The 27,584-nt window shown below is 36.8% G+C and overlaps 1 protein-coding gene across 1 annotated transcript; it reads left to right on the top strand.

Annotated features, from left to right (window-relative positions):
- Nucleotides 1-29: 29 nt before the first annotated feature.
- Nucleotides 30-25,588, top strand: LOC140169011 (lanosterol 14-alpha demethylase-like). The gene is made up of 12 exons (XM_072192303.1): nt 30-148; nt 3,244-3,348; nt 11,452-11,628; nt 12,374-12,500; nt 13,808-13,864; nt 14,837-15,000; nt 16,021-16,100; nt 16,555-16,684; nt 16,854-16,922; nt 17,392-17,487; nt 22,383-22,495; nt 24,630-25,588. The coding sequence occupies exons 1-12, from the start codon at nt 101-103 to the stop codon at nt 24,880-24,882; spliced, it is 1,419 nt and encodes a 472-aa protein (XP_072048404.1). The 5' UTR covers nt 30-100; the 3' UTR covers nt 24,883-25,588.
- Nucleotides 25,589-27,584: the final 1,996 nt, after the last annotated feature.

Raw genomic sequence — 27,584 nt, 5'->3', positions numbered from 1 at the left:
GTCTGTTTTCAGTTTCACCATGACTATAAATGAGCTTGCAGGCTGGTTTGTGTGGGAGTGGAGCAGAACGAATGTACTTTTGATTGTCGTGGCTGCACTTATGGTGGTTTTCTTCAAGAGAATACAAGAACTTATATTTACACACAAGGTACGTATTTGAGACAATCAAGGTAGTCATAATACTCGGGCGTTTATTGGAGACTCTAGTCAGGGTGCGGGTTTTCGGAAGCATTGAGGTTATGGGCTATGCACATGATGCAAGTTGAATTAGTTCCTGTAGCCTTCTTCCCCTTCGTACGAAAGCATGGATGAACTCCTGGATGGGGCAGCTTTAATTAGCATGAGGCCGCATTGATATGTAAATAGCGTATTGTTATTTAAATTTGTGCCCAGACGTATTGAGGGCGACAGGCATGTTATCCAGACGGAGAGTGGCTGCATATGCCGGGCATGTCAAATTGCTGAGTGAAGGCTGATAAATGATAATCACCTTTCTGTATAGGTAATAAGCTAGTATATTTCGTGTACCAGTTGGTTATAACAAAAAATTAGTATTATATTAAATATATTAAGTGTATAAACTTTGGAATTTACATGAATTTGAAGAGCAGAGCTTCGAAATATAGCTAAGTCAGGTGGTGTGAAATTCTGCTGCGTGACTCCCTCTGCGTGGTAGAATTATATTCATAAAACATTGAATTTAACAGATATCATGGGTAGCCAACCACGATTTATCAGCATTTAAAATATATGTAAAATTAACAAAGATAAATAATAAAGAGTACAAATGGCAATTAACTAGTAAACAAGCCTGAAATCTTAAAATATTGCCACGTGATTTCCCGAACACATGATATGTCACATCATGTATATCACAATCTATTCAGATTCACCATAAATATTTGGGAGTATTGTTGCACGGCTTGCACATACACTGTGCATTTCTTTACCTCCGTATAAAATGAATAATTCATACTGGGAGCCAAGTAACATTCTGTCTGCTTAGTGCAAATTGGTATTTTATTTTACTTGAGAGCATAATAGAAATACATTTACGAATAAGGCGCCATGATGGAAGGTCAGTTCGGGTATCAAAGGTTATCGTAACTTCAAATACTACTTGCATTTCACACCTTGCCTCTGTCACATATTTTCTTCATATTATTGACAGCAAGTCCTAATTTTGACTTTGCTATTGCAAAATATCATTTCATATCAAATTAATAGACTTTCTTTGAAAAAACATATCACTGGTGCCTGATGGGAATACCCGTCCGCCATTTCATTAAACTGGATCGTTTTCGCCTGGTTTGTGCCCAGATGTATTGGGGGCGCGCTATACTCTCATTGAACAGGCAAAGTTCGCAAAACGAACAACGTTGTTATTTGCCAATACCAATTAACATGAATTATTCATAACGGATCGATAACTGGCCTCACTTTCTAGCTAGTAAACCAAAAGGTTTTGCGTTGCTAATAGAACAACCGTGAATTTAGTGTCACCCCCTTGACGAAAGCTACAGCAGTGATGCATTCAAAGATCTGGGGTCGCCAGCTCGAGATACTCTACCTAAAATACATGTTAACATTGACCTCACTGATCATAGGTTTAGGAATCGGTGGCTGTGGGGCACCCCCTCAATAATTTTGGTGCAGGAGCTGGAATACCTTTCAGCCCCCACCCCAATAATCCTAGGTGAAGTTAAAAAATTGTGATAAAATAGAGGGAAAATGGGTGTTTGTGACCTACATTTTTCAAAATTTTCAAAATTTCCCCTCCCCCATGTTAAAAATCTTCCTAAGCCTATGCTGATGAGTAAAAAAAAATCCCCCACCCAAAAGTATACATTAAAATTTAAATTGAAATTGAAAAAAAAAACTCGTTGCCGAAGGCGGCGTAAAAAATTTAGTTCAAATCGTCCTCCAGAAGACATGCAAATGCGCGGAGCACAAAAGAATCAATACCACGAACAGGTGATTGGTATTGTGCTTACTGACGCGACCTCTACCATATTGGTGAGGGCAAAAAGCCATATCAGTGGTTTCAATCGGCGACTATCCTATTACGTGTGAGCCCGCTATCCATGTGTAGAGGTCAGTGGGTTCAATCCATAGGTACCGCGTGAATGTTATAGTGCATGGCGATATATTCAGAATTGCATTCTTCTATTGATATGGTAGTTAATCCGATTAATTACGTCACTTCTATGGCAAATTATGGCTATTTTTCCTTGTCCGGAAATAATGTGCGAGCATCATATTGTGTTCAGGGGCCGTGTTTTTAAAACATCCCGCCACATCACAATAAGGCATTCGGACAGTGTACTGGTCGTATAGAGTTCGTTCATAACCAGTAGACCAGTCCCTTTGCACCTCATTAAATACGTGTTACATTAGGTCAGGGACTCTATTATAATAGTTTGAATCCTTTGTTTGAGGTCAATAGATAAGAGGGGCCCAGGGCCGTTCCGACCATTAGGCCAGGTAAGGCGGTCGCCTAGGGCGGCAAACGTAGAGGGGCGCAAAAAAAGGGCGAGAAAACAAAACGGGAATGGAGAAAGAAAAGGGAAGAAAAATTGACAGCGCCTCCCTTAGGGGGCGCCGAATTGACCAATTCAGGATCATTCTGCGCCCCTCCAAGTGATAAAAATCAAATTTTTTCGCGCGCATTTCCACAAAATTATTTGCAATATCATTTTAAGACCGATATTCAATATCATAACCAAAATTAATTAGTGGTAAGCCCTATTTGTGCACATTTTTGCTCGCTCAGCGCGCAATTGTTTCAAGAATTAGAGGGGGTGTCATTATCCTTTGCCCAGGGCGCCACAAACCCTAGCTCCGCCACTGGAAAACAACTGATGAGTTTTCAAGGGGGTAACCCCCTTAACACTTTTTTTGCTCTGGTGGGGCGGCAGGGAGAGGCTTTGCCTAGGGCGGCAAAATCCCTAGGAACGGCCCTGGAGGGGCCTTGAAACACACAGGTGCGGAATTCTAGATAATATTTTATCGTCAAAGCTGCTACCATAGGAGATTTCATGGAGGCGGCACTTGCTAATTCATAGTGCTCAAATATTCGTCAATGCTGTTGTACGATTTATCTTGGTTATGTATTTCAAATGGTTAGGCTATAACCGAATAAGCGACGATCAATTAACAGCTGTTTGCTATGGAACAATATCACCAGCAAGCCAAGCACTGCAACTTACTCCACCTCCCATTTTATCTTTCTTTCTGATTCAGGGCATGTTACTACCACCTCGGATTCCGCATAAGATACCATTCTTAGGTTTGGCTATTGATTTCAACATAGATCCTATCATGTTTCTTCGGAATGCCTATGAAAAGGTAAGCATTAAATTATAAGCATGATAAAAAGAAAAGAAACAAGGTCCTCGAAAAACTGTCCGAGCTGTTGCACATGGGATGCAGTTGTGAAGATGTAGGCCTATCAGCAATATGATGTAATTGAGCATACCTACAGATGGGAATTGTTGAGGTGAAAATCGGACAATTTTGTCGTCGTGGCACGAATTGACTATGGCCCACCAACCCCCATCCCCCCCCCCCATAGATTTGGACACAAATACATGTAGCTGCTATCCATACAGGCCCATTGTAGCTTGATGAGCCATGCATAATACTAGTAATAGGCGGATCCACATCAAGGTAGAAAGTGCATATATAGTTATGATGGCTCATTGAAGAAAGAAAGAAGAAGAATCTGACAGAAAGAGGGCCTGGTACAGATCCAATAGAATTGAAAGTACTCGCTAGACATATTTCAGTTCCTATCAGGAACCTTGTTCACTCTGCAATGACTGTAGTGTTTCTAGATGTCGGCAGTCCTTGGTGGCTGTGATAACAGCATAATTAAAATTCGATATAAAAGTTCGGATAAAGAATTCTCTAATCATTTCTCAGGACCGTGTAGTTCAGCTTAATTTCTGATGAAGTCTCTGTTGGTACTCTCATGTTCGCTTGGCTCTGCTCGGCAAAAACAACTGCACCTAACCCTACAACTTAGAGACTATGACATTCCGGTCGGTACAATTTGTGACCCTACTTCTCATACCCGACTTTTCACACCCCACCTGACCCGACTTATTTTTTAAGTTTTGTTAGATATTCGCAGCGTATTCAGTAAGTAATCAAAATATTGAACATATGCCCCATATTTCCTTTATTATCGAATAAAAGAAACATTTTCATCGCAAATTTCAAGTACAAATGTTCTAAGTCGTCTAACTTTAATAGTTGCCCCGTCGGCTTCTAAATAATCAACGATAACTAACGAAGTAATGTTTTCATTCAGTGCAGACAAAGTAGCGTTGCCAGCGGGAGGGGGTGGGGGGGCAGGGGGAAGAGTATCCCCTTGACAAAATATTATAGAGAAAAGTGCCCCTTTTCCCTTCCGAAAACCTGATGAGCATAGTCACTCACACGAATTGAAAGACTTCTAGATCGCGACAACAGGCAGAACTCTAGTCAACCGATTTATATTGTTGTACAAGGCTCATTCAGTCATTTAATGAGACAATACAAACGATGGAATTTTGGTGTTGAAATTAGCAAAATTTTGAGTTGCACCTTTTCAATGTAAAATAATTTTCTCGGCCAAATAAAAAGCAATAATTGTCATTTTTCAGTCAATGTCATGAAAAACTATAATGCTTGGTACTATATTTTGTTCCAAATCCTAGTGTTAAACTTAGGCGTGGAATTCAGTCATTTAGTGTAATATTTTCGATTTTGATAGGCTTCAACTTGACACGCAAGTTTTGTTTTTTTTATCAACCTTTTAGCTTTTCAAAGTAATATAGTTCGCTAATGAAGGATTTTTCCTAACTTTCTAACACACATCATTGTGAGCTATATATCATAGTTTTGTCAGAATTTCGGTTTTAATTGCACCATTTTTCAATTCCGACTACCAATTTTGTCAAAATCAACTCGCGAATATTATACAAATGGATGGATGATTTTGCAAGCCACAATAGAAATATCGATTAGTTCTGCTGGTTACAATATTAGAAATAAAGTACTGAGTTGGACATTTTGGCAGTCGCAAGTGAAAAAAGGTTAAATCAAAACGGATATTCTGACAAAACTATAATAATTATGTGACTGTACAGCATGAATGAGCCGTAAATGTTCTAAATTGTATTCTGAGTTAGGGTCGGTTCATAGTGAATATTCGAAGGCGAATATTCGTTGTCGAATACTTTTTGTGACGTCAAAATATATACGGCAACCAATAAAATATGATGACACGCCGAGTTGAATCGGATTAAATATCGCGCAACTGATAGCGAGATACTATTGATTTATATATAAGGCTCGAGGTCACCTGAATATCGTTCGACGAACGATGATTTCAAAAATCCCCAATGAAAATTAACCTGCGCAGTTGTGCAAAATACGCCTGGATAGTTCCAAAATGGCTGATAACGAACTGAAAGACAACGTTATTAGTGCGGTACAAGCGTACCCATTTTATGTGACATAAAAGTAAGGGACTATTATAAAGACGTCCAGAAAAAGGAAAATGCCTGGCAGGCAATAGCATTCCTATGCTGTAGTGATGGTAAGTTATGTTTTATGCAAATAATATGATATTTAGGCTTACAAATATAACCTACAAATGTACAAGTGAACGAGATCACCCGAAAATCTATGCAAGAGAAATTTATTCTGCTGCTGATGAAAAATCCTAGAGTGCGTTTGGAGTTTTTTCCTGCACTTTACCCGTAGGCCTAATAAATTCATAAAAAAATAAAAATCAAATAAACATTTAGAGCGAATGTTTTTACTCACTGCTCATCTGATCCACTTTCCCAGGAAATATCGATACTCCTTAGTTTTTTTCCTGGCTTTCCAGACATAATTATGAGTAAACATCAAAATTAATGTTTACAAAACAATCAAATATATATACATTCGTTTGCATTTTGTACATTAATATTAATATTAATAATGTACAAACATTTAAAAAGGGGGCCTAAGAGTATGTCTATTTTTAATCATATACTAATTCCGCCATGCCCAAACATATTTGATATATGAAATCGTGTAAAAACTGACCCTTGTAAATCTATGGAACCCCAAATTCCAATCAAAAATAAAAACAATTTTGTTATCAAATACACTAGGACTATACATTGTATTACAGGAATTTAATAGACGGTACATTTTAATAAATAAATAGGTTAACACGGAAAGAAATTAATAAAAATAAAAATAAATTAAATGAGAAAATGAAAGCAAGGACATTTGGTGAAGTATTGTTTTAGAATGCGAAGGAGTCCTACATGTTATCCTGGCCCAGGACACTGATTAATGTAAATTCGACCCATAGTTATTTTATCTACTTTTGCCAGCATTCAACCTGTTCAAGGTGATTTATGCCTCATTTTAAATAGAGGCCTTGCATGTGACGTATCATCCCGTAAATATGGCGGACTACTCAAATGCATTCAACAAAAGCATGATTGCAATCTACCGTGACAGTTCACTCACACACATAACCCTGCACTACCATGACTACGATCAAATAGGTTGATGACAACATTTGATTGAATGGACTGCACTCCGCCATAACTACGGTGAAGGACACCGGCTCAAATCCTTTGTTTGGAGCCAATCGATAATTTCATGCAGGGCCTCTATACAATTCCGAAATCTGAAGTATCAACGTTGTATCGTGCACAAATTATGATCCGAGACTATTTCATTTGACACGGTTGTATGGATTTCAAAAGATCGGTCCTATAATAGATATCGATTAGAGAATTACAGCAAGAGACTTTGAGGATGCCGTAGTCCTCTTGACCATCAACCAATCAGATAGACATATTTCAGAAATATATTCGTAGAGTTGAAACTTGTTCAACTCTGAAATATATATTTCATGTAATCTCGTTTCACATTTAGCAGCACTTTGGCTTGCTATAAAGCCACGAAGGGGCGGTAATGCTAATATACGATTTCAGTCAAATATTGGTGCAAATATACGATTTCGGTCAACTATTTGGCTATTCTTTGCCCAAAATTATGAAATGTATATCAGTAACAACTCTTAGGACGGTTTTCGAGTAATTTTAACGAAATAAAGAGGTAAAATAAAAGAAATGGTGTTCTAGGGGAATTAAAATATCACAATTAACATGTTTAATTCAAAATCGTTGTCCTACAATGGCTCGATTCACATTATGTATAAGTTGGGACATTGTCAGATTGTGTGAACATTACAAATACAAACAATAAGGTTGAAAAAGAAATAGCCATTTAAAAATGATTTTAAAAGATCATCTATTTGTAGCTTTATGACACTGAATAGACCAAATATCTGCCTCTGACGAAAAAAATGATTTGTTTTTGTAACAAGTTTGTCATTTCAAAAAGAAAGAAAAAAGGCGGATATTACTTTTTAAAAACTCAACACATTACTATTAATAGGCCTATAATTATAATTATAATGTTATACTTGATTAGATAACAATTAGCCATGTGTTCGATAATCACAGAAAATAAAATATGCAACATTGCTTCTCAAAGCAAATTAAATTACCTGGAATATGATTGTATGGTGTTAAAGTATGCAGTTTAAAGTGAATTGTAAACAAAATGTGAAAAAAGAAATGGACCTCTTGCATTATATGACCACTGGGGGTCACTTATATTCAATTTGCTCCTCCTAATCGTCCTCTATCACGCAAATTATGCTAATTATATACCAATTATTCAAATGTTAATAATTTTTTACAACATTTATTATGCTTACTGTATTGGTCTCATCACAAGCTTTAGTTTGACACCAAATTTAACTACATAAGCTGTAGGCCTATATTATGAACCCCAAAATGTCGCTTGCATGTTACATCTCCACTTAAAACGCATGGCCACTTATTGACTTATTTATTGACTTGTTTATTTCTTTAATTTATTAACTTATTAATTTATTTATTCATTTTTATTTTACAGACATTAAATCATGACAGTAGTTCAATATTGAGTTTACCTATTATTGTATTGACTACGTTACAGAAATTCTCTAAATTTTGCTTACCTAGGTCAACGGGCAATACTTGTTAACAGTCGGGCAACGCTGTGAATTGTAGAAATATATCTTTCTCCGGTTCATAGTTTTATATTCGAAGCCGCATATATTTTGACGGCCAAAAAGTATTCGAAGCCGAATATTCGCCTTCGAATATACACTTTGAACCAGCCTTTACAGTGTAAAATGGGCATGAAGGTCTTATTCATCAGTACCTCCAGTTGTTTCAACAAGTATAACATTTAGATATAGTCAAACAACTTTTAAACCAATCAATAATCCTATTGTTGAAGATGATAATAAGTTTCTACCTTCTACGTCTATAGAATTCTTAATAGCTCTGGTATTTGTTTGCTTTGGCTAGATCCTGTTCAAGTGGTGGGTTCAATGACCGCCAATTATGCCTGTTTGATATTTATTACAAGCAATGTAGAAAAAGAGACACATGTAGAAACGAAAAAGGTACCATTTTGTTGAAGGAGCAAAGTTCAACAAACCATAATCCCGCTTCTGGATATCATTTGAAGTCAAATTATATACCATTTTAAAGCTTATGATATATGTTTTCTAAACACGAAATAAAACTCATTCGTTGTGTACAGTCACATATATAGACCCACACGATGTACCTTACAGAGGTGGGAAATATCTTTCTTTAGCAAACTGTATTAGTTTGAAACGTTAAAAAATGAATTCCGAAAAAAGCACTATATTTTAACTGACATTTCTGAAGGAAAAAAATATTGCTTATTATTGACCGAGAAAATTAATTTCATAGCAAAAAGGCGTATCTGAATTGTCCTGATTTCAAAATGTATCGATCGACTTTTAGCGCGACTATGCATAACAAAAGAACTAAAGTTCTGCCTGACAATAGAATGTTTTGTGTACTTCCGCTACACCCTAAGAGCAAGTAAACCGTTTTATTTCAATTTCTAAAGCTGAATTTGGACTCGATCGCTTAATTGCGGAAACGCAAATTGTCTGTATGCTCAGATCACCGTCGATATTGCACACTGAGTGCATTCGAGTATGATTGTGACAAAAGGTGATGATTGTGTACTTAGATACGAACAGCAAACAACTCGCTGTACATTTAAACATAATATTATATATATTACACCCAAATCTTTCCTTAAGTTTTTATCAAAGTAAATATTTAACCATAGACCATGTTCAATGTCCAGCATTGTTCTTATGTATATATTAAGCAAGTAAAACCTTTCCCGACGATAGGTACGGGAACTTTTTTTTAATAAATCGACGGTAGTGCAATATTTGCCCTGTGAACAATTGGAAATTTACACACAATATTGTACTCAGCTACACATGGCAGCTATTTCACTTACTCACTTCTGGCACTGAACAGTCGATATGTGCAACAAACTTCTGGGTAATGAGGGGTCCTGGAAACATTATTACAAGCAATGTGGAAAAAGAGACACATGTAGAAACATTTTTGTCAGTAATATTTCCCCTTGAAAGTCACCCCCCCCCCCCCGCCATGTCCGCCCAAAAACAAAACCCTCAAATGCCTCTCGAGATGAGGACACTGGGGAGAAAGAGATTGAAGGAAGGGAAAGAAAGAAAGTATTGATGTTTCATTACGCTTTGTGTTGTATAATGGAAATATGAAATTGACAAAGCTAACATTAACTTTAATAATTGAGCCTTATTAAATAATAATTATAGACATATTATCGTAAGAATATTAATTGAAACATGAAAGTCATAGCTAATTTAAAAAATAATATGATATTTAAAGCGCTGGGTCCTGACACAATCCCTGTTGAGAAGGTCATCGCCTAGCGAGTTCATTCATGTTTATTCAAACGAAGTGCCTAAGGTAGAGTCTTCTGTCTTGAAGTGTGACCAGCAACACACTTGACCAAATAAAAGGAAGAAATTTGCATGTAGTCGCTTACACAAGCCCTTCTTTTGATCACCCATTGATACACGTGTCCCGAATTTAAGCGGCAATACGCTGTTGGTGCAGAAAGCAATCAGACGTTCGCGTTGAAGTAACTCTGAATTGCCGTAGAAGTTAAAGTAAATTTTCAAACTTCATTTCGCAAATTCTGTAATGCCTTCGATAGTTGAACGTAATCTCGTTTCCGTCTATATATATACCACAAGCATTTGTCTCAGCATGGACATGATAGAGGTACTAAAATTGAGATTGCACGAAAGTGTTATGTAATCTTAATCCTTTCCTAATTCGTCCTTTTTTCTTTGTATGCGCTAGCAATCATAACGAGCACATGAAAAGAAGTTACTTGCTCACTCTTTTTAGTAGAAAAGTGCGTTAAACGGTCACAGTTGGCCGCACAGGCTTCGATATCCATACCAATGTATTCCTCTCATCAAGTATTCAGAAAAAGTATAGTTTGACCTGTTTCGGTGTCCACGAGCGTCTATAATTGAAAAATGCTCCGAGTTTAGATTTTAACCAACTGGTGTCAAATTGTTCCTTTGGCAAAAATAAACAAAAATATATCCTGATTTAGCTAATCACTGACAGTGCCTTTCTACTTTCTGTATATATCATAATTATTGTGAGAACAGTGTATTGACTTGGTATAATTGTGTTACTGTACGAGCATACAGATGTAACATCAATTTTACTCCAAAGCAATGTGTTGAATGCGATACCATCGAGCTATTATAGCTCGATGGCGATACCAAAACATTTTACCCGGGTAACTTTTATTCCACTATATAGAGGTTATCCGTGTTCTATAAGCTGCATATCCTATCAGCGACTGCTATACCTTGTTTAGGACTTTCAAAAGAAGTAACTACGTGTGAAACCATGACTGTTTTAAAATAGCCCGCCAAAGTCATGCAGATACCTCCGAGGTCGTGCATTGAATTGGTTTGAATGAGGAATACTACGGGAACCACCTTGGTCTGGGGCGGACATTTTAAAAATGAATTTAGAAGAGCAGCAACGACAATACTTGCATTACATTCCAGATGTTAAATCTACATCATATGCAAAATTTGAGGAAAAATGAACGAGGCCGTTTTATTTTAGGGATATTTGTCTATAACTGGTCTTTACATGTAGCCCTATGGAGAGAGTGCCCGTTGAGGGCGCTATAACCCCCATTTTAGGAACAAAAATGGGATTTTAAAAAACGGCGGCCTCGTGCGAATTTTCTAAAATTTTCAGAGTATGTAGTATGAACATGTAGAAATATAATCAAGTAGTTACCCTACCTGCTCTTCTCCGAAAAAATAAAAAGTCCTATACCTCAATGATAATGAAACCTAAGTGGAACCCGCGCCTTTTGTTAGAAGTCACAAATGAGTAAAGTAGATTCTAAAGTACCTCTATTGGTATTACAACATCATTACCATTATTATCTAGTAAATCTTGTTGCTTTCAGTATGGTGATGTGTTCAGTTTCACAATGGTTGGCCAGACATTCACGTATCTTATTGGTTCAGACGCCAGTGCCCTTATGTTCAACAGCAAAAATGACGTACTCAATGCCGAAGAGGTATATGGTAATCTTACAGGACCAGTGGTTGGAAAAGGGGTAGGATACGCAGTAGAAAACGCAGTAAGTGTTGCGAATATTCCATGACATCATCTCTCTTTTTTCGGGAAATTTTCGTTGCCGCTTTGAAACATTTTTTAAAACATGGACTAAGGATTTTCTGTGAAATCCAACACCCCTCCACCCCCACCCCACCCCCATATCTAGAGATATTTTGTGAAAAAATACCCTTTACGTCCCCATACATACTTCAACATCCAGAATAATATGCACCTATTACCAACTCTTTTGCCTCAACCGAAAGTAACTGCTTAAAACTCTAAATGCCGTGTAATAATGTGATATGTTATACTTTCACACCTTCATTATAGCTATAGGGTGCCCCCCCAAATTGAAATTAGTAAAATACGAGTATATTTATTTTAGTCTGAAATGACAGCTAAAGCTTTGAAGTTTTATTCCATATCACATTTTGTTGTGTGTATTTAAAGGTAGTTATTGAGAGTTTATTCAGAATTGTGGTTTCCATGTTTCATTACATAGATCACTGTTGCCTATTAACAGCACAGTTGCTGAAATGGGTGTAGTAATTATCATAAATATACACGCTGTAACCAAATCAACTTAACAATTCTTGTTTGTCAAATCAGTAAGTGTTCACATCTGATCCATTTTCCCGGGTAATTTGCGTCATCGTAATACATGTTTTATTTTGGTTATAATTATTGACGTTGATCATTTCTGTTGTTTGGTTTCCTCTTTATCAATCTCTTGTTTGGTTTCCTCTTTTATCAATCTCTTGTTGTAGGTATTCCTAGAACAGAAGAAGATCATGAAAGTTGGATTGAGTGTGTCGAATTTCAGGAAATACGTGCCGATGATAACAAAAGAAACAACGGAATATTTTAAGAAATGGGGCGATAGCGGAGAAAAAGGTGAAACTATACATAGATGTGGTCATAGACCTCGATCACAGCCGTGTGTGCGACCTTTGACCCTCGAGGAAATTGTGCCTTTTAACATGATGGCCCTAAGCCTACATTATGAACACTTAGATTGGCTAATGGCAAGCGCAAGCGCATGGACACCTCACTACTTCTTGAACCAGCTAGCTGATCTAATTGCTTATGGTATTTTAATACGAATGAGCCGTAAATTCCTCCCCGGTCAATTTTGGTTTATTTCGTGTTTAGAAAATATATATCATATTTTAAAATGGCATATCATTTGACTTCAAACTATATCCAAAAGCGGGGTTATGGTTTGTTGAACTTTGCTCCTTCAACAAAATGGTATATAGCTTTTTTCGTTTCTACATGTGTCTCTTTTTTCCACATTGTTGGTAATAGATATCAAACAGTCATAATTGGCGGTCATTTCAAATCATCCCCAAGTCAACGAGGTTCAGGAATATCCTCTAATTGTTATTGTTGGTTATACATACCTAGACAAAATACAATGCTTTGTACCCCTCCACTTGAACAGGATGTAGCCAAAGCAAACAAAGACCAGAGCTATTATGAATTCTATGGACATCTAAGGTAGAAGCTTATTATCCTCTTCAACAATAGGATTATTTATTGGTTTAAAATGAGATATATATCGCGCCAACAAAAGGTACCGATGAATACGACCTTCATGAACATTTTACACTGTAACTCAGAATACAATTTAGGACATTTACGGCTCATTCGTGCTGTACGGTCACATATATACATGCCTTTGGCATTTTTTTATCCCCTGCCAATTTGTTTTTCTTTCGTTCAGATTCAAGCAACTCAAGTTGCAATGCACCACTTGATGTAACCATCAGAGCTCTTCTTAAGAGTTAGCAGTTTGATTTCATATATCAATGTATGGTGCGATATTATTCACGATCGCGTTTTATGTACAAAATATGCACGTGTGCAAGTAAAATTATCTGTATGTTATGTTATTATAACAGAATAGACACTTTGAAGATAATTGGTATAAGAACAGAAATGGCCACTTAATTACCTTTGACCCCAATTATATGAACACCGCATTTGACGTTAGCATGCAGGCCAGTCATTGGTATGTAGAGGTTTAATGTCACCAAAGTAATTTATAAAACAAAATATTGTTTTCAATTGGCAGTGCAGACATATGCGGTCTTAACTAGAAAGTTAGAAAACCACGATGAAGACTAAAGTCCGAGGTGTGTTATCATAGTTTCATAATTATATTGATAGAAGAACGTCAATATTCTTATTTCTTTCAGATCTTCTCGTTGCAATGGAAGAGTTGATACTTTTGATTGTCAGTCGATGCCTTCACGGTATGTTGAACGAAGCTTATGTGTTTTGTGTACAAAAAGAAAGGGCGCCATTTAATATCCTGGGCGCCACAAAACATATCTACGCACCTGCTTTGTGCGCTCATTTAAAGCCTTAAGGTGGTACTACACCCCTTGAAAAATTTTAATTGTGACTACTTTTGCATTTTTCTCAAAATATAATAACACACTGGTAACAAAAGTTATGTATATAATAGGGGCAAGGAATCCAGTTACTACACTGGAATTTCAGTGACTCAAGACAAGCGGTACGTTATTTATGATAAGAAAAGAGGTACCGCTATAATTCTACCTCATTTCTTAACACTAATGAACCACTAGTCTTGAATCACTGAAATTTCAGTGAAGTAATTGGATTCCCTGCCCCTATAATATACATGACTTTTGTTACCAGTGTGTAGTTATTTTTTAAATAAAAATGCAAACTTAGTCACAAAATTTATCAGGGGGGTGTAGTACCACCTTAATATACAATATATTATCCGCTTAAAGCAATAATAACCAACTTGAATAAAAATAGATTCCTACTTAAATGTTATTTTTCGCTGATCATGTTGGCTTCTTTTTATTTCGAGCCAAACAAAATGAGGTAAAACGAAGAAAATTGCTATTTCAATCCAGTGCCTACAATGCGTGTATCACCTAGCCCCTCCTTTTTTTTTTTTTTTTTTTTTTTTTTTGCTTATGAAAATCTGTGCACGCCACTTGAAGAGGGGGTCAACAAAACTAAGGCCGTAACAAGGATACAAAAATGTATGACCGTATAAAAGGGGGTCAAAATCAATAATTTTACGTCGAATACACGAATTTTTCCACCCCACCGACTGAACACTCCCTTATGATATAATGATGCTTCGATAAATGAGCGTGTTTTATTATTTTGTTTATTTCTTTGTTGTGAAGTCACATTTACGCATTTTAAATTATTGTTGTTCAAATGTGTATTTAATTCAGGGCAGGAAATCCGATCCATATTCAATGAACGCCTCGCCAAACTTTACGCTGATCTAGATCGTGGACTCACCCCTTTGGCGTGGCTATTTCCATCATGGATGCCATTCCCCAGTTTTAGAAAAAGAGACCAAGCTCATCGAGAGGTGAAGAAGATATTTTACGAGGTAAGTGATGAAGGTTGTCGTAATTTTATAAACATTGTAGGCATTAGCAGCATGTAGACTGATATTGGACTCTATCATATTGACATAAGCTTAAAAAGTTACCTTTTCAGAGTCTGAGTTGAGCAAAGACGTAGCTTGCGACACCATCACGGCGTCTTCTTTCAGCGTAGGGAGGACCACTTCTGGAACCGAAAGATCAGAGAAGCCTTAGAGATCAAGACCCAAAGACCTACACTCAACAGGGATGCCGGATACGACCTGCCCGCCATCTATGACGATGTGCTGCCACTTGACCACCCACCGGGTGGTCAGGTGACCGGAGGAGTGTAAGGGACGCACCATTTGATACTAAGGGGGGGAGTAGGAAGTTTTTCAAAAAAAAAAAAACTTCCCCCACTACATGAGCAAAAAAAAACCTTTCCCCACCAACACTAAAAAAAAAAAAAAAACCTTCCCCACCTAACTGTGTGTAAATGCATGAAATTAAAAAAAAAATTGTCGCCTTTGGCGGCGAAAAAAAAATTCTTTCCCCCGACCCCAACTTCCTACCCCCCCCCCTGAGTATCTAATGGTGCGTCCCTAATCACTACGCTGAATGAAGACGCCGTGATGGTGTCGCAAGCTACGTCTTTGCTCAACTCAGACTCTGAAAAGGTAACTTTTTAAGCTTATTGTAGGCATTCTTTGAAGTATATAGACAATTTATTCGACAATTATCAAAATGTGTCAAAATCTTAGGCGGCAAAAAATCTGTTTACGGGCCCGACCGGCCCATATTTTGAGATTGTTTTAAAAAATTTGCTAAAACCAGCCTTTTGGACCAATATTTATTGATTTTGGCAGAAACTATTATTTTGATAAAAATCATCAAATTTTTGCCATGAGATTTTTCAAGCTTTCATTGATATTTTAGGGTCGTTATAGCCTCCGCTCTCATTTTTCACACCTCTGTAATTCATATGTATCTATCTTTTTAGTAATGATTGTTCTATTGTACTTTACTGCTTCTATATATTATAGATTATTGAAAAGAGACGAGCGGCAACGGTTAAAGTTGATGATTATCTGCAAACTCTAATTGATTCGAGGCCGAATTATAAGTAAGTTTCAACTTGATTGATATGTCTGCAATGCTGTAAGATATAATGTTTAAGACTAGAGTACATTAAATTATGTGTTTTAGATACCAAGTGTTACTTGATGAATATTGTCAGGCGCAGCATTTTGACAGGATGTGAGGAGGGGCATTTGGTTGATTACAACACATCCATTGACCAACAAACACCAGGTGCCTCTGTGCTCAATCAGACCGCTCTTCCCTCAGTCATTCGGATGACTCACGCTACGCCACTGGTGACAGCTGAATTCAAAACGATTAACGATTTAGTTTCAGTCGATATGTTTTCGATAGTTAAAATACAGTTTGTTTTCTTCTTTCGAATTTTTAACCATTACGATTGGATTGGACTAATGAAGAATAGAGACAATGAAATTTTGTTTTGTTTTTGCATAACCGTTTATACTCGGGGTATTTTTTCATTTTCACAATTTCAGCAATGGAAACCCACTTACGGATGACGAGGTTGCCGGTATGTGCATGGGATTGCTAGTAGCTGCGCAACATACTTCGTCAACAACAACCTCGTGGCTCGGTTTCTTTCTTTCACAAAATCAACAATTTCAGGTTTGTTTATAGTACACTTTATCCCAATTCAACAGTAGCACATCAGACATTGAAAATGCCACAACAGAGATGAATCAGAAGACTCGTCGTTGTTAATGTATGTTGATATTATTGCTTGACTTTATATTTTATTTCATTAATTACATTAATTATTTTCTATTTATTTTAGAAACGATGTTATGAAGAACAATTACGGATATGTGGTAGCGATTATGAGAGTCAGCTAACTTATGACCAGGTTTGTCAGCCAAATTTTCATTTCATGTTTGTCCCAAAAATGATGCATAATTTTGCGCCTACACTTATGATTGAAAATTTAACGCGCTTCGCACACTTTCGGCGCTCTAAAGTTTTGGCGGATCCGCGCTTTAGTCCGGCCATGAATAATTTGTCTTGAGTATGAGTAGGCGAACAATTACTCCGGTCACCGACATATTCATGACCCCCCCCCCCCCTTCGAAGAGAATGACATCTCTCTTAAAGGTCACTTCAAACAAATTAACCCAATATTAATAATCAATATGGAACAATCCATTACTTTATTTAATTTATCAATAATGCATTAACATATTATCCAATCACAGCCTAAATTCTATTTGTATATACCTTCCATGATGAAATGATGAGGAATTTATCTGAAATGACCTAGGCAAAATGGATGCATGCTTAATGTTTTGTGCTCTATAACATTTTTTTTTGCATAACAGTTGAAAGATATGTCATTGTTAGACGTATGTCTGAAGGAAACGCTTCGTCTCCGTCCTCCTGTAGCGATGATGTTGCGAATGGTAAAAAAACCGCTGGTAAGTTTACACCAAGATTTATGGAATATCACTGACTGGATCGACAGTTCAAGTGGAATTCAGTCATTTGTCCTATAGTTTTTGGGGCAAACGTACAGAGTATAAGTATAAGTTTATATAGATTATTTGCTTATCGTCATTGTAATGTGCGAAACGCTTAATCTGGTATCATCGCTGAAGAAGGGTCCGTGAAATAATATTAAGAACAGGACAATAAAATAATGATTATCTACAAAGAACTGATACACTAGTTAATTTTATAACGACAAAGTTATGATATAGGACATGTAAAATAGAAGCCCAGTCATAAAGTAGGTGCAGTCATATGTCATACATCTGTATCTTCAACTAACCTAATCTATATGACCTTCGATGCTTTTGTCTAAACAATCATATTTAACACCCAATTGTACACCCAAACAACGTCCCAATCATACTGTCTAGTAACAATCATATTTAACACCCATTGTACACCCAAACAACGTCCCATTCAAACTGTCTAGTAACAATCATATTTAACACCCATTGTACACCCAAACAACGTCCCATTCATACTGTCTAGTAACAATCATATTTAACACCCATTGTACACCCAAACAACGTCCCATTCGTATTGTCTAGTAACAATCATATTTAACACCTATTGTACACCCAAACAACGTCCCATTCATACTGTCTAGTAACAATCATATTTAACACCTATTGTACACCCAAACAACGTCCCATTCATACTGTCTAGTAACAATCATATTTAACACCCATTGTACACCCAAACAACGTCCCATTCATATTGTCTAGTAACAATCATATTTAACACCTATTGTACACCCAAACAACGTCCCATTCATACTGTCTAGTAACAATCATATTTAACACCCAATTGTACACCCAAACAACGTCCCATTCATACTGTCTAGTAACAATCATATTTAACACCTATTGTACACCCAAACAACGTCCCATTCATACTGTCTAGTAACAATCATATTTAACACCCAATTGTACACCCAAACAACGTCCCATTCATACTGTCTAGTAACAATCATATTTAACACCCATTGTACACCCAAACAACGTCCCATTCATACTGTCTAGTAACAATCATATTTAACACCCATCGTACACCCAAACAACGTCCCATTCATACTGTCTAGTAACAATCATATTTAACACCCATTGTACACCCAAACAACGTCCCATTCATACTGTCTAGTAACAATCATATTTAACACCTATTGTACACCCAAACAACGTCCCATTCATACTGTCTAGTAACAATCATATTTAACACACAATTGTACACCCAAACAACGTCCCATTCATACTGTCTAGTAACAATCATATTTAACACCCATTGTACACCCAAACAACGTCCCATTCATACTGTCTAGTAACAATCATATTTAACACCCATTGTACACCCAAACAACGTCCCATTCATACTGTCTAGTAACAATCATATTTAACACCCATTGTACACCCAAACAACGTCCCATTCATACTGTCTAGTAACAATGATATTTAACACCTATTGTACACCCAAACAACGTCCCATTCATACTGTCTAGTAACAATCATATTTAACACCCAATTGTACACCCAAACAACGTCCCATTCATACTGTCTAGTAACAATCATATTTAACACCTATTGTACACCCAAACAACGTCCCATTCATACTGTCTAGTAACAATCATATTTAACACCCAATTGTACACCCAAACAACGTCCCATTCATACTGTCTAGTAACAATCATATTTAACACCCATTGTACACCCAAACAACGTCCCATTCATACTGTCTAGTAACAATCATATTTAACACCCATTGTACACCCAAACAACGTCCCATTCATACTGTCTAGTAACAATCATATTTAACACCCATTGTACACCCAAACAACGTCCCATTCATATTGTCTAGTAACAATCATATTTAACACCCATTGTACACCCAAACAACGTCCCATTCATACTGTCTAGTAACAATCATATTTAACACCCATTGTACACCAAACAACGTCCCATTAATACTGTCTAGTAAAAATCATATTTAACACCTATTGTACACCCAAACAACGTCCCATTCATACTGTCTAGTAACAATCATATTTAACACCCATTGTACACCCAAACAACGTCCCATTCATACTGTCTAGTAACAATCATATTTAACACACATTGTACACCCAAACAACGTCCCATTCATACTGTTTAGTAACAATCATATTTAACACCCAATTGTACACCCAAACAACGTCCCATTCATACTGTCTAGTAACAATCATATTTAACACCTATTGTACACCCAAACAACGTCCCATTCATACTGTCTAGTAACAATCATATTTAACACTCAATTGTACACCCAAACAACGTCCCATTCATACTGTCTAGTAACAATCATATTTAACACACATTGTACACCCAAACAACGTCCCATTCATACTGTCTAGTAACACTCATATTTAACACACATTGTACACCCAAACAACGTCCCATTCATACTGTTTAGTAACAATCATATTTAACACCCATTGTACACCCAAACAACGTCCCATTCATACTGTCTAGTAACAATCATATTTAACACCCATTGTACACCCAAACAACGTCCCATTTATACTGTTTAGTAACAATCATATTTAACACCCAATTGTACACCCAAACAACGTCCCATTCATATTGTCTAGTAACAATCATATTTAACACCCAATTGAACACCCAAACAACGTCCCATTCATACTGTCTAGTAACAATCATATTTAACACCCATTGTACACCCAAACAACGTCTCATTCATAGGCCTACTGTCTAGTAACAATCATATTTAACACCCATTGAACACCCAAACAACGTCCCATTCATATTTTGACTCGTAATATTTTGAGCAAGCGAGGACGAGTGAGAGCTAGTGAGCTACTAACTAGTCTAGGAGTTAAATCTCATACGGGCCTTAATTAAGGATTGAGTTCAACACCGATGTCAACCAATATTTAATACCACGAGGTGTTTGGATAGACCCTCAAGATCACTGCTAGGAGGTAGTTGACTCAAATTGTAAGGTACCTTTTTTTGCTGGAGGTCACAAAAGTTCACACTGGGGTAAAAATTGAAGAAGCTTCGATCTTGTTGAAAGAGATATCAAATTACTCGTCTGATGATAAGGATTAAAAATTATTTAAAAAAACAGTTTGTGCTATCTACGTCCTATCGTTATAAAGTTATTCTACAAAAGCCTCGGAACACTTAACTTCGAGGATGCTCTGTGACGTCACCATAAGTAATATGACTGTAAAAAGTATATGTTCAGTTGAAGTTTGTATTAACCTTTAATATACCATTAACCAATATAACTTGAATCTTACAATTTTTTATAAAAATGAAGAAATATTTTCAAAAAATAAATCCGTTTTGCCCCACTATCGGGGCAAACCGGAACCCCCCCTATGGGGCAAAACGGCACCCTGGGTGTAAACTTATATCAGTAGTTCCATCGGTAGGCCCTAGGCCTAGTTATATGTAGGCCTATATTCAGTTACAATATTAAGTGGGCCTACCATCTCTGTGGAGTGAGTGGTTAACTTCTTATAGACCTAGTAGGCCTATAATATGTATGACCAATATTTGATTAGAAAGAAATATTAAGTAGGCCTACCCATCTCTGTGGAGTAAGTTAACTTTTAATCATTAATTCTATCTGTAGGCCTAGTTTAATATGCCTATGTTTCAGCGAAGTGTTTACCATGCTCGAGTAGGCCCCTAGATAACGCTTCATTTCCTTGAGTGAATACGTATTATGTCCAATTGGGGCAAAACGGAACCCATCTGTGGGGCAAAACGCCTTGGGGCAAAACGGAACCCTGTTCCGTTATGCCCCACACTAGGGGTTGCGGTTTGCCCCATACCTGATTATTTAGGAATAGGTTGCATGCATAATATATTGTAGCATATAGGCCATGCAGTTCATACAGCTCAAAGCTAGTACCTTAGTGTTTACAATATACACAATTATTTGGGAATCCGATATTAATGAAGTAAAATTTCCGCGCATGAAACATCTACATATCTTACGTCAGACAGGTTGTAATTTTTTGACTCGATCTTGCTCGGATGTCAGTAGATTGTTTCAGATCAAATTTTTGTAGTAAATCTGTGTGGCCATACTTGTGTTCCTCAATATAATTTGCATAGACGGCAGTATTGCCAAGGCCTATTTTTCCGTTGGGTCCGTTTTGCCCCGGGGGTCCGTTATGCCCCACTACAGGAGTCAAAATTTCAACTTACTCCAATTTGGTCAAAAATGGTGGTAAAATGCTCATCTTGATATAAGAATCAATAAACGGTATAGAACTTACGTTCTAAACTGTTGTCTTTACATGTTATATGTAATGAAAGTCAAAGATCAACAGTGGCCTATCGCCAATCAATGGCCTTTGACCTTGTTTGCACTCTATCTCAGTAAGTGAACACAGTAGCTAGGCAAAACTATTCTTTTCCTGATTCTTTCTAGCTAGTACACAATTTGCTACCATGTTTGCCCAAATCGGAGAAGTTGTTGTATTGTTGGGGAGGGCTAAATGAGAAAAAAGCTGTGATTGCCCAGGAATATTCACTTTCATGTGCCATTTAGCATTTTTATAGCGAAACCCCTTTTTTTATATCATTGTTACAAAAAAGTGTTTGATGGTGTTTTTTTTTAAATAAATTTTTTGGGGTCGGTCGTGTCTTGGCAAGCAGACACATTTTTGGCCTCATGGCTTTGGCATAGCGCTGTATATCGGGTCGGAAATAGCTATGTGCATCATATCAATATTGGCGAATCATGATAGCAAATCACCTATCTCAAAGCCTCGGGCTAAGCCTATTTTTGCTTTAAATATTCTGTTTTGTAGACCTTCAAGGGTTATACCATTCCTGCTGGTCATCAGGTATGCGTGTGTACATCTGTCAATCAATGTCTTCAGGAGAAGTGGGCACCAGACCCGTTCAGTTTTAACCCTGACAGGTAAGATTGCCATGTAGATTCCCTGATTCAATACTTCTGCCTTAATCATTCTTTCTTCCTTTTTTAAAGTCACTTTCACCTAGCTTTTTGCCTGTTGAACATAAATCCAATTGACTATAAATACTGTGGTTATAGGCCTATATAACTTGTATATCAATGTTTTGCCAGGAGTATAAACATCAGTACTTCGTTCTTCCATGTCATTATATCCCTATATGGCCTGAGGGTTCATGTGTCTGTTCCGGGAGATACACCATCATACAAACAGTGACCAGAGACGGAGTACTCTTATTCTAAAGGCCACTCACATTTCAATTAAAGCAGAACAGCTGTATATGCATGACTGTCTGGTGTTCTAAGTGTTGTATATATACAGGCCTAAATGATCGAAAAATGTATCATCTACAGAAAGCCCGAGGATTTGAAGCAAGTCTAAATGTAGATATGGGTATGTCTACACACAGATTCTCACAGAGAATCTGTGGTCTACACCGCCCGTTTGAGTTTTGACACTCGGTGTTGTTAACTGTACATCATGAAACGATCTGTTTTCATTCACAACAATAAATTTGGAAAATAGAATTACACAAGTATGCCACCAGCTTTGTTTCAATAAAATCTATGGTATGCAAGTGAAGATATGGCCAATTATCTAACCTAGTCTTAAAACTGCTTGGGCCACTTTTGTATGTGTGTGACAAAAGTGACTGAATAGAGTTGAACCATGGACCAGCTGCTAATTGGTCGGTGCTCTTATGATACGTATATAGTTTTAAACATTATTGAGTATTCGAAGTGGTAGAAGTTATTACATAAATATGTATCTCCTTGAACTTTTGAAAGTCAAAACTAAGCACTGACATAACAACCTCAACGACTAGGAATCGTGGCTGCAGCTCCACAACTTCAACCCCAATTCACGTTGGAAGAGCATATTTTTATGGTTGTGACATACTGTATCTCATGGAGTCAAACAAAAACTAAAAGATATTTTGTAGCTCATTTTCCAATCTCGCGTCTTTCATCAAGGCATACAATTACGTATAACTATGAGAAGTATGTAGAATTTGCTAACAGAAATGCTGGCAATAGTGGTTGCCCAGAACAGCTAGAAGTCCAGCAAACATCGATCCTGTACGTCAAACTCTTCTAGCTAACTCAGTAATGACCCCGGGGTAATGACTTCCAGAAGATACACTTACCGCAACTTAATCAAATGGGCTTTAATCGTACTCCCGGATCGTACTACACGATTAGATTTGGGTTTCCGAGGGAGAAAGATGAAAGAAAATAAACAAAGCGTAAAATTTTTAGTGTGAACCTAGTCATGTCTGCCATTGTCAATGATTGCTGAAAATGTGCTTATGCTGAACTTAATTTCAAAACTTTTATTACCGTTTGTTTTGTACTTTTGCAAAAACTGTTACTAGGTTTACAAATGATGATATCTCAGGGATATGTGAATTTACTGTATAAGATGATTTGAAAGGAATATCATAACTTCATTTATAAATTTTAAAGAAATATCATATTATTATTTAGTATATGTTAATTATACCAAAAAAAACCTTTTGTGTCAGTTTTCTGATGTTTAATGCACGATATAAAGCATAAAGTCTGTTTTACGCGGTGCAAACTTGATATGCGCAAACATGGCAAAAGTGGCCCAACACGTTTTTTGGACGATTTAGTTAATCGAACATAGCTTTTGAACCCAAGAAACCAGCGAAACGTCTTCTTTTAGTCAAGATATTACATATTATATTTTTGTTTTTTCCTGAGAAGTCAAAATGCAATTGTATAAATTTTAATGTTACACCCTGTAGTCGCCTAATATCGGAAACAGGCAAGTTTTCGTGCTCAATCGCAGAATTCCAAAGTGTATATGTAGTGGATACAATTTTAAAATAACTCAAATGTTGTGAAAATCAAGTAGGGGGCTCGGTGTTATTCGAAGGCTTCGCAATCTGAGAACCAAGCCAGTTTGGAAGGCCTGATGAGCGAGCTTGAGAGGGAACGAGATCCTGAGACTAGAGTTGGTGTGCTGACGCCGTAGTCGATGTTTTTAAAGTAATACATGTATGTGGTATAAAATTATTAACTTTTATTTTCACTTTCCGTTGTATTCTTATAGATTCCTTGATGAAAAGGCGCAGTTTAAAAACGACAAGTTTTCCTACATTCCCTTCGGTGTTGGTCATCATCGATGTGTTGGCGAAAGTTTTGCCTACCTACAAATTAAGACCATATGGTCAGTTCTACTGAGGAAGTATGAATTTGAGCTAGTTGATGGTCACTTCCCACCTGTTAATTTTACTACCTTGATTCACACGCCCTTGAAACCTGTTATAAGGTACAAATTGAGAGAAACCCAGATTAGCAACTAGGCCAGTACTATTATTAAAATCTAACTGATGCATTTTATAACAAATCTAACGAAGGGAAGGGGTAGTAGCAACCCCCTTTGGATTTCCCCAGAAAACGTCCCATGTCTATGATTTTTGTACCAATAAGTATGAATCTCCTATAATACCAAACAAAGTACAAACTTCCCCCAGACTGACGTTAAAATGACGTCATGAATATGTAAAGTGCCATGCCCATATCTTACAAAAACAACCTATCCGTACCCTGAACGTTGGATAGCCTACCCTGTCCACGTGGGGTAGTAGAACCAAATGCTTTCCGTAAAATGAGTGCATAGGATTGCCTGACAATTACATGGAGCCGTTTGTCGATTTGGTTGAATCCGATGGGGGTAGCACCGCTTTTCCGTTAGATGAGTATTAAGGCTACTTACTCTTTTATGGTTGAAATGTGGCCTAAAAGTGGGTGGTTTGCTATATTAAAGGCCCATTCAGTGATTTGCTCACCCGGATGATCGTAAAAATTATCAAAATTCAGATTTTGGTACCTTTGTCATTGTCATAGATGTGCTAACATAGCCTGCGAGTGGTTCAGCCGAAAGCCGTGTATTTAAGACAAAATAAAACATTTTCACGAATCTGTAATTTAGATACTGACAGTATCTAAATTAGCAACATGTATTTGAATGGGGCTTCAACTTCGTCAGTACTGCTGTTTTCTTCGTTTTTTGCCAAATTTGTCATTTAAAAAAATACCAAATGACAATTTGAATGACTTATCCTTCACTTTTAAGCAATTTATAAACAATTTTATATTTATTTTACACTTGCGCTGGGATCACTGAATGGGTCTTTAAGTATCAAATATGGTCTAGAAATAATCATCAGAAACATGAAACTTACAGTTCATCTTGAATGATAAGGATTTGTAATGTATGTTTAGGTTTAATAAAAATTCCTTTAAAAAAGGAATGGGCGCCCAACGTGAGCTGGACGGGATATGGTGAATTCCATGGTGATTAGATTTGGTATTATATTTTTTAGGGAAGAGTAGAAGATGATCAAATACGAGAGAAATGCTTCATGGAATGAAGCTTTCGTGTCAATTTGCGATTATGTGGGTGGGAGTTCTGTTTTGGGGCCTATTGTAGTGAGGATATTGCTTTGGATATTGAATATTGTTGAATTTCGTTATGCAGGGCCTAGGGTATATGATGGATAGTATAGAAGACACAAATAAGTAAGCTTCCCCTAGTCATCTATACACTCATTCTTGTCACACGACGAATTTCGACAAAGTCATGTAAACGTAATTTCGTTTTTCACCCGACCTCCGTCCAGAAACAATCCTGAAATGTTGAAAACCTGGGGTCCGACGGCGCACTCATGCCAGTTTATCCTAAGGTATACTCTGTGTCTTTTGTAGCCAACCCTGTGGCTAAGAGAGGCTAGGAAATACTTAAACTAATACAAAAAAATCATACCTGCCTTTCATATCAAATAATTCCAAGAAATTGACAGGCCTGTTAACGCGGCTGTGTACTCTAGCCATTGTTTCTTTCTCAAAATTGAGTTTTTATGATATGTTTGTACCTTGTTATGTTTTTTATAAATACAAGGAATGAAAATCCAGATTTGTAAACTCCAACTGCAATATTTTAAGGATTTTATTTCACTATTCCACTCGTGTTTGAAATTGAAAAGGAAAGAAAATCTTTGTTGTACCAGCAAGGTACACGCGCGCAACTCATCGCGTTGCGTATCGCGAAATTTGTTAACGTACAAATACGCGACGCATACGCGACGCTTATCTGCATGCGCGGCGCATCTTATGGAAACACCACGGAAGCACTGATTTCACAAAAACCTAGTGGTCAAATGGCTCCGTTTTAGCTGATAAAATGTGGTTTTTTCAAGTTCTTTCCCCGATTTAAATATCAAGTTATGAATGGATTTCGCTCAAACTTCTCAAGGGGCTGTGGATTTACCCGATGTTCACGTAATATAAGTTACAAAAACGAAAACTGTCGCATTCTCCTGTGAGATTCGATGAAAGTGCAAAATGTGACCACTTTAAACTTCAACGGCCATTATTTCAATATTAATTTTCTCGGTAAAATGACGATTTAGGTACACGATAACTCAATAAATACAGCATCTATAGGTAAGCAAATATGAACATCGTAAAAAGCATGATCGACTCAAGAAACGGTTTTCTCATTTTTTTATATTTTGGTCTATTTCCGATTTTGGGCATCATTTTGTGCAAATAGGCGTTTTTGAATTTTAAAAAGTTCATTTTGATGCCTTATATGGTCAATATCTCAAAAAATAAGGCCAATATCAAAAAAATAAAAAACCGTTTTTGGAATGGAGCCTCAAGATTGAGCTAAAAACAAAATAAAATATTTTGGAAAGAGTGTTTTTTGTTATGATGTACCTAACAAATATTGCCAAAAACTCACTTTTTGTGATTTTCTTCAAAATTGTTGTTTTTATTTTTTTTTTGTATTTATATTAAGATTTATTGATGTCTTGCCTTCATAAAAATGTATACTTTTATATGTTTTGCGCGAATAATTACAAAGTTATTGCACTTTTACTACATGCATGTCTGAGAGTACACAGCCACCTTAAATCAAGGGTAAGATCGATCGGTCTTCTTCATGAAACGGGCACAGCCCATTTTTATGTTATTAATTCTGCTAAAAATTAATTAATAA

This window comes from Amphiura filiformis, chromosome 14 (genome assembly GCF_039555335.1).
Source record: "Amphiura filiformis chromosome 14, Afil_fr2py, whole genome shotgun sequence".
NCBI lineage: Eukaryota > Metazoa > Echinodermata > Ophiuroidea > Amphilepidida > Amphiuridae > Amphiura > Amphiura filiformis.
The sequence above is the reverse complement of the archived record's forward strand: the minus strand, read 5'-3'. Positions and strand labels throughout refer to the sequence as shown.

Bases quoted from the DNA above. Each gene is read 5' to 3' on its own strand.
- LOC140169011 (XM_072192303.1), top strand. From the start codon at position 101: ATGGTGGTTTTCTTCAAGAGAATACAAGAACTTATATTTACACACAAG. The intron at 17,488-22,382 runs GTAAGTTTACAC...TCTGTTTTGTAG, and splicing joins GAATGGTAAAAAAACCGCTG to ACCTTCAAGGGTTATACCAT. The intron at 22,496-24,629 runs GTAAGATTGCCA...GTATTCTTATAG, and splicing joins TTCAGTTTTAACCCTGACAG to ATTCCTTGATGAAAAGGCGC.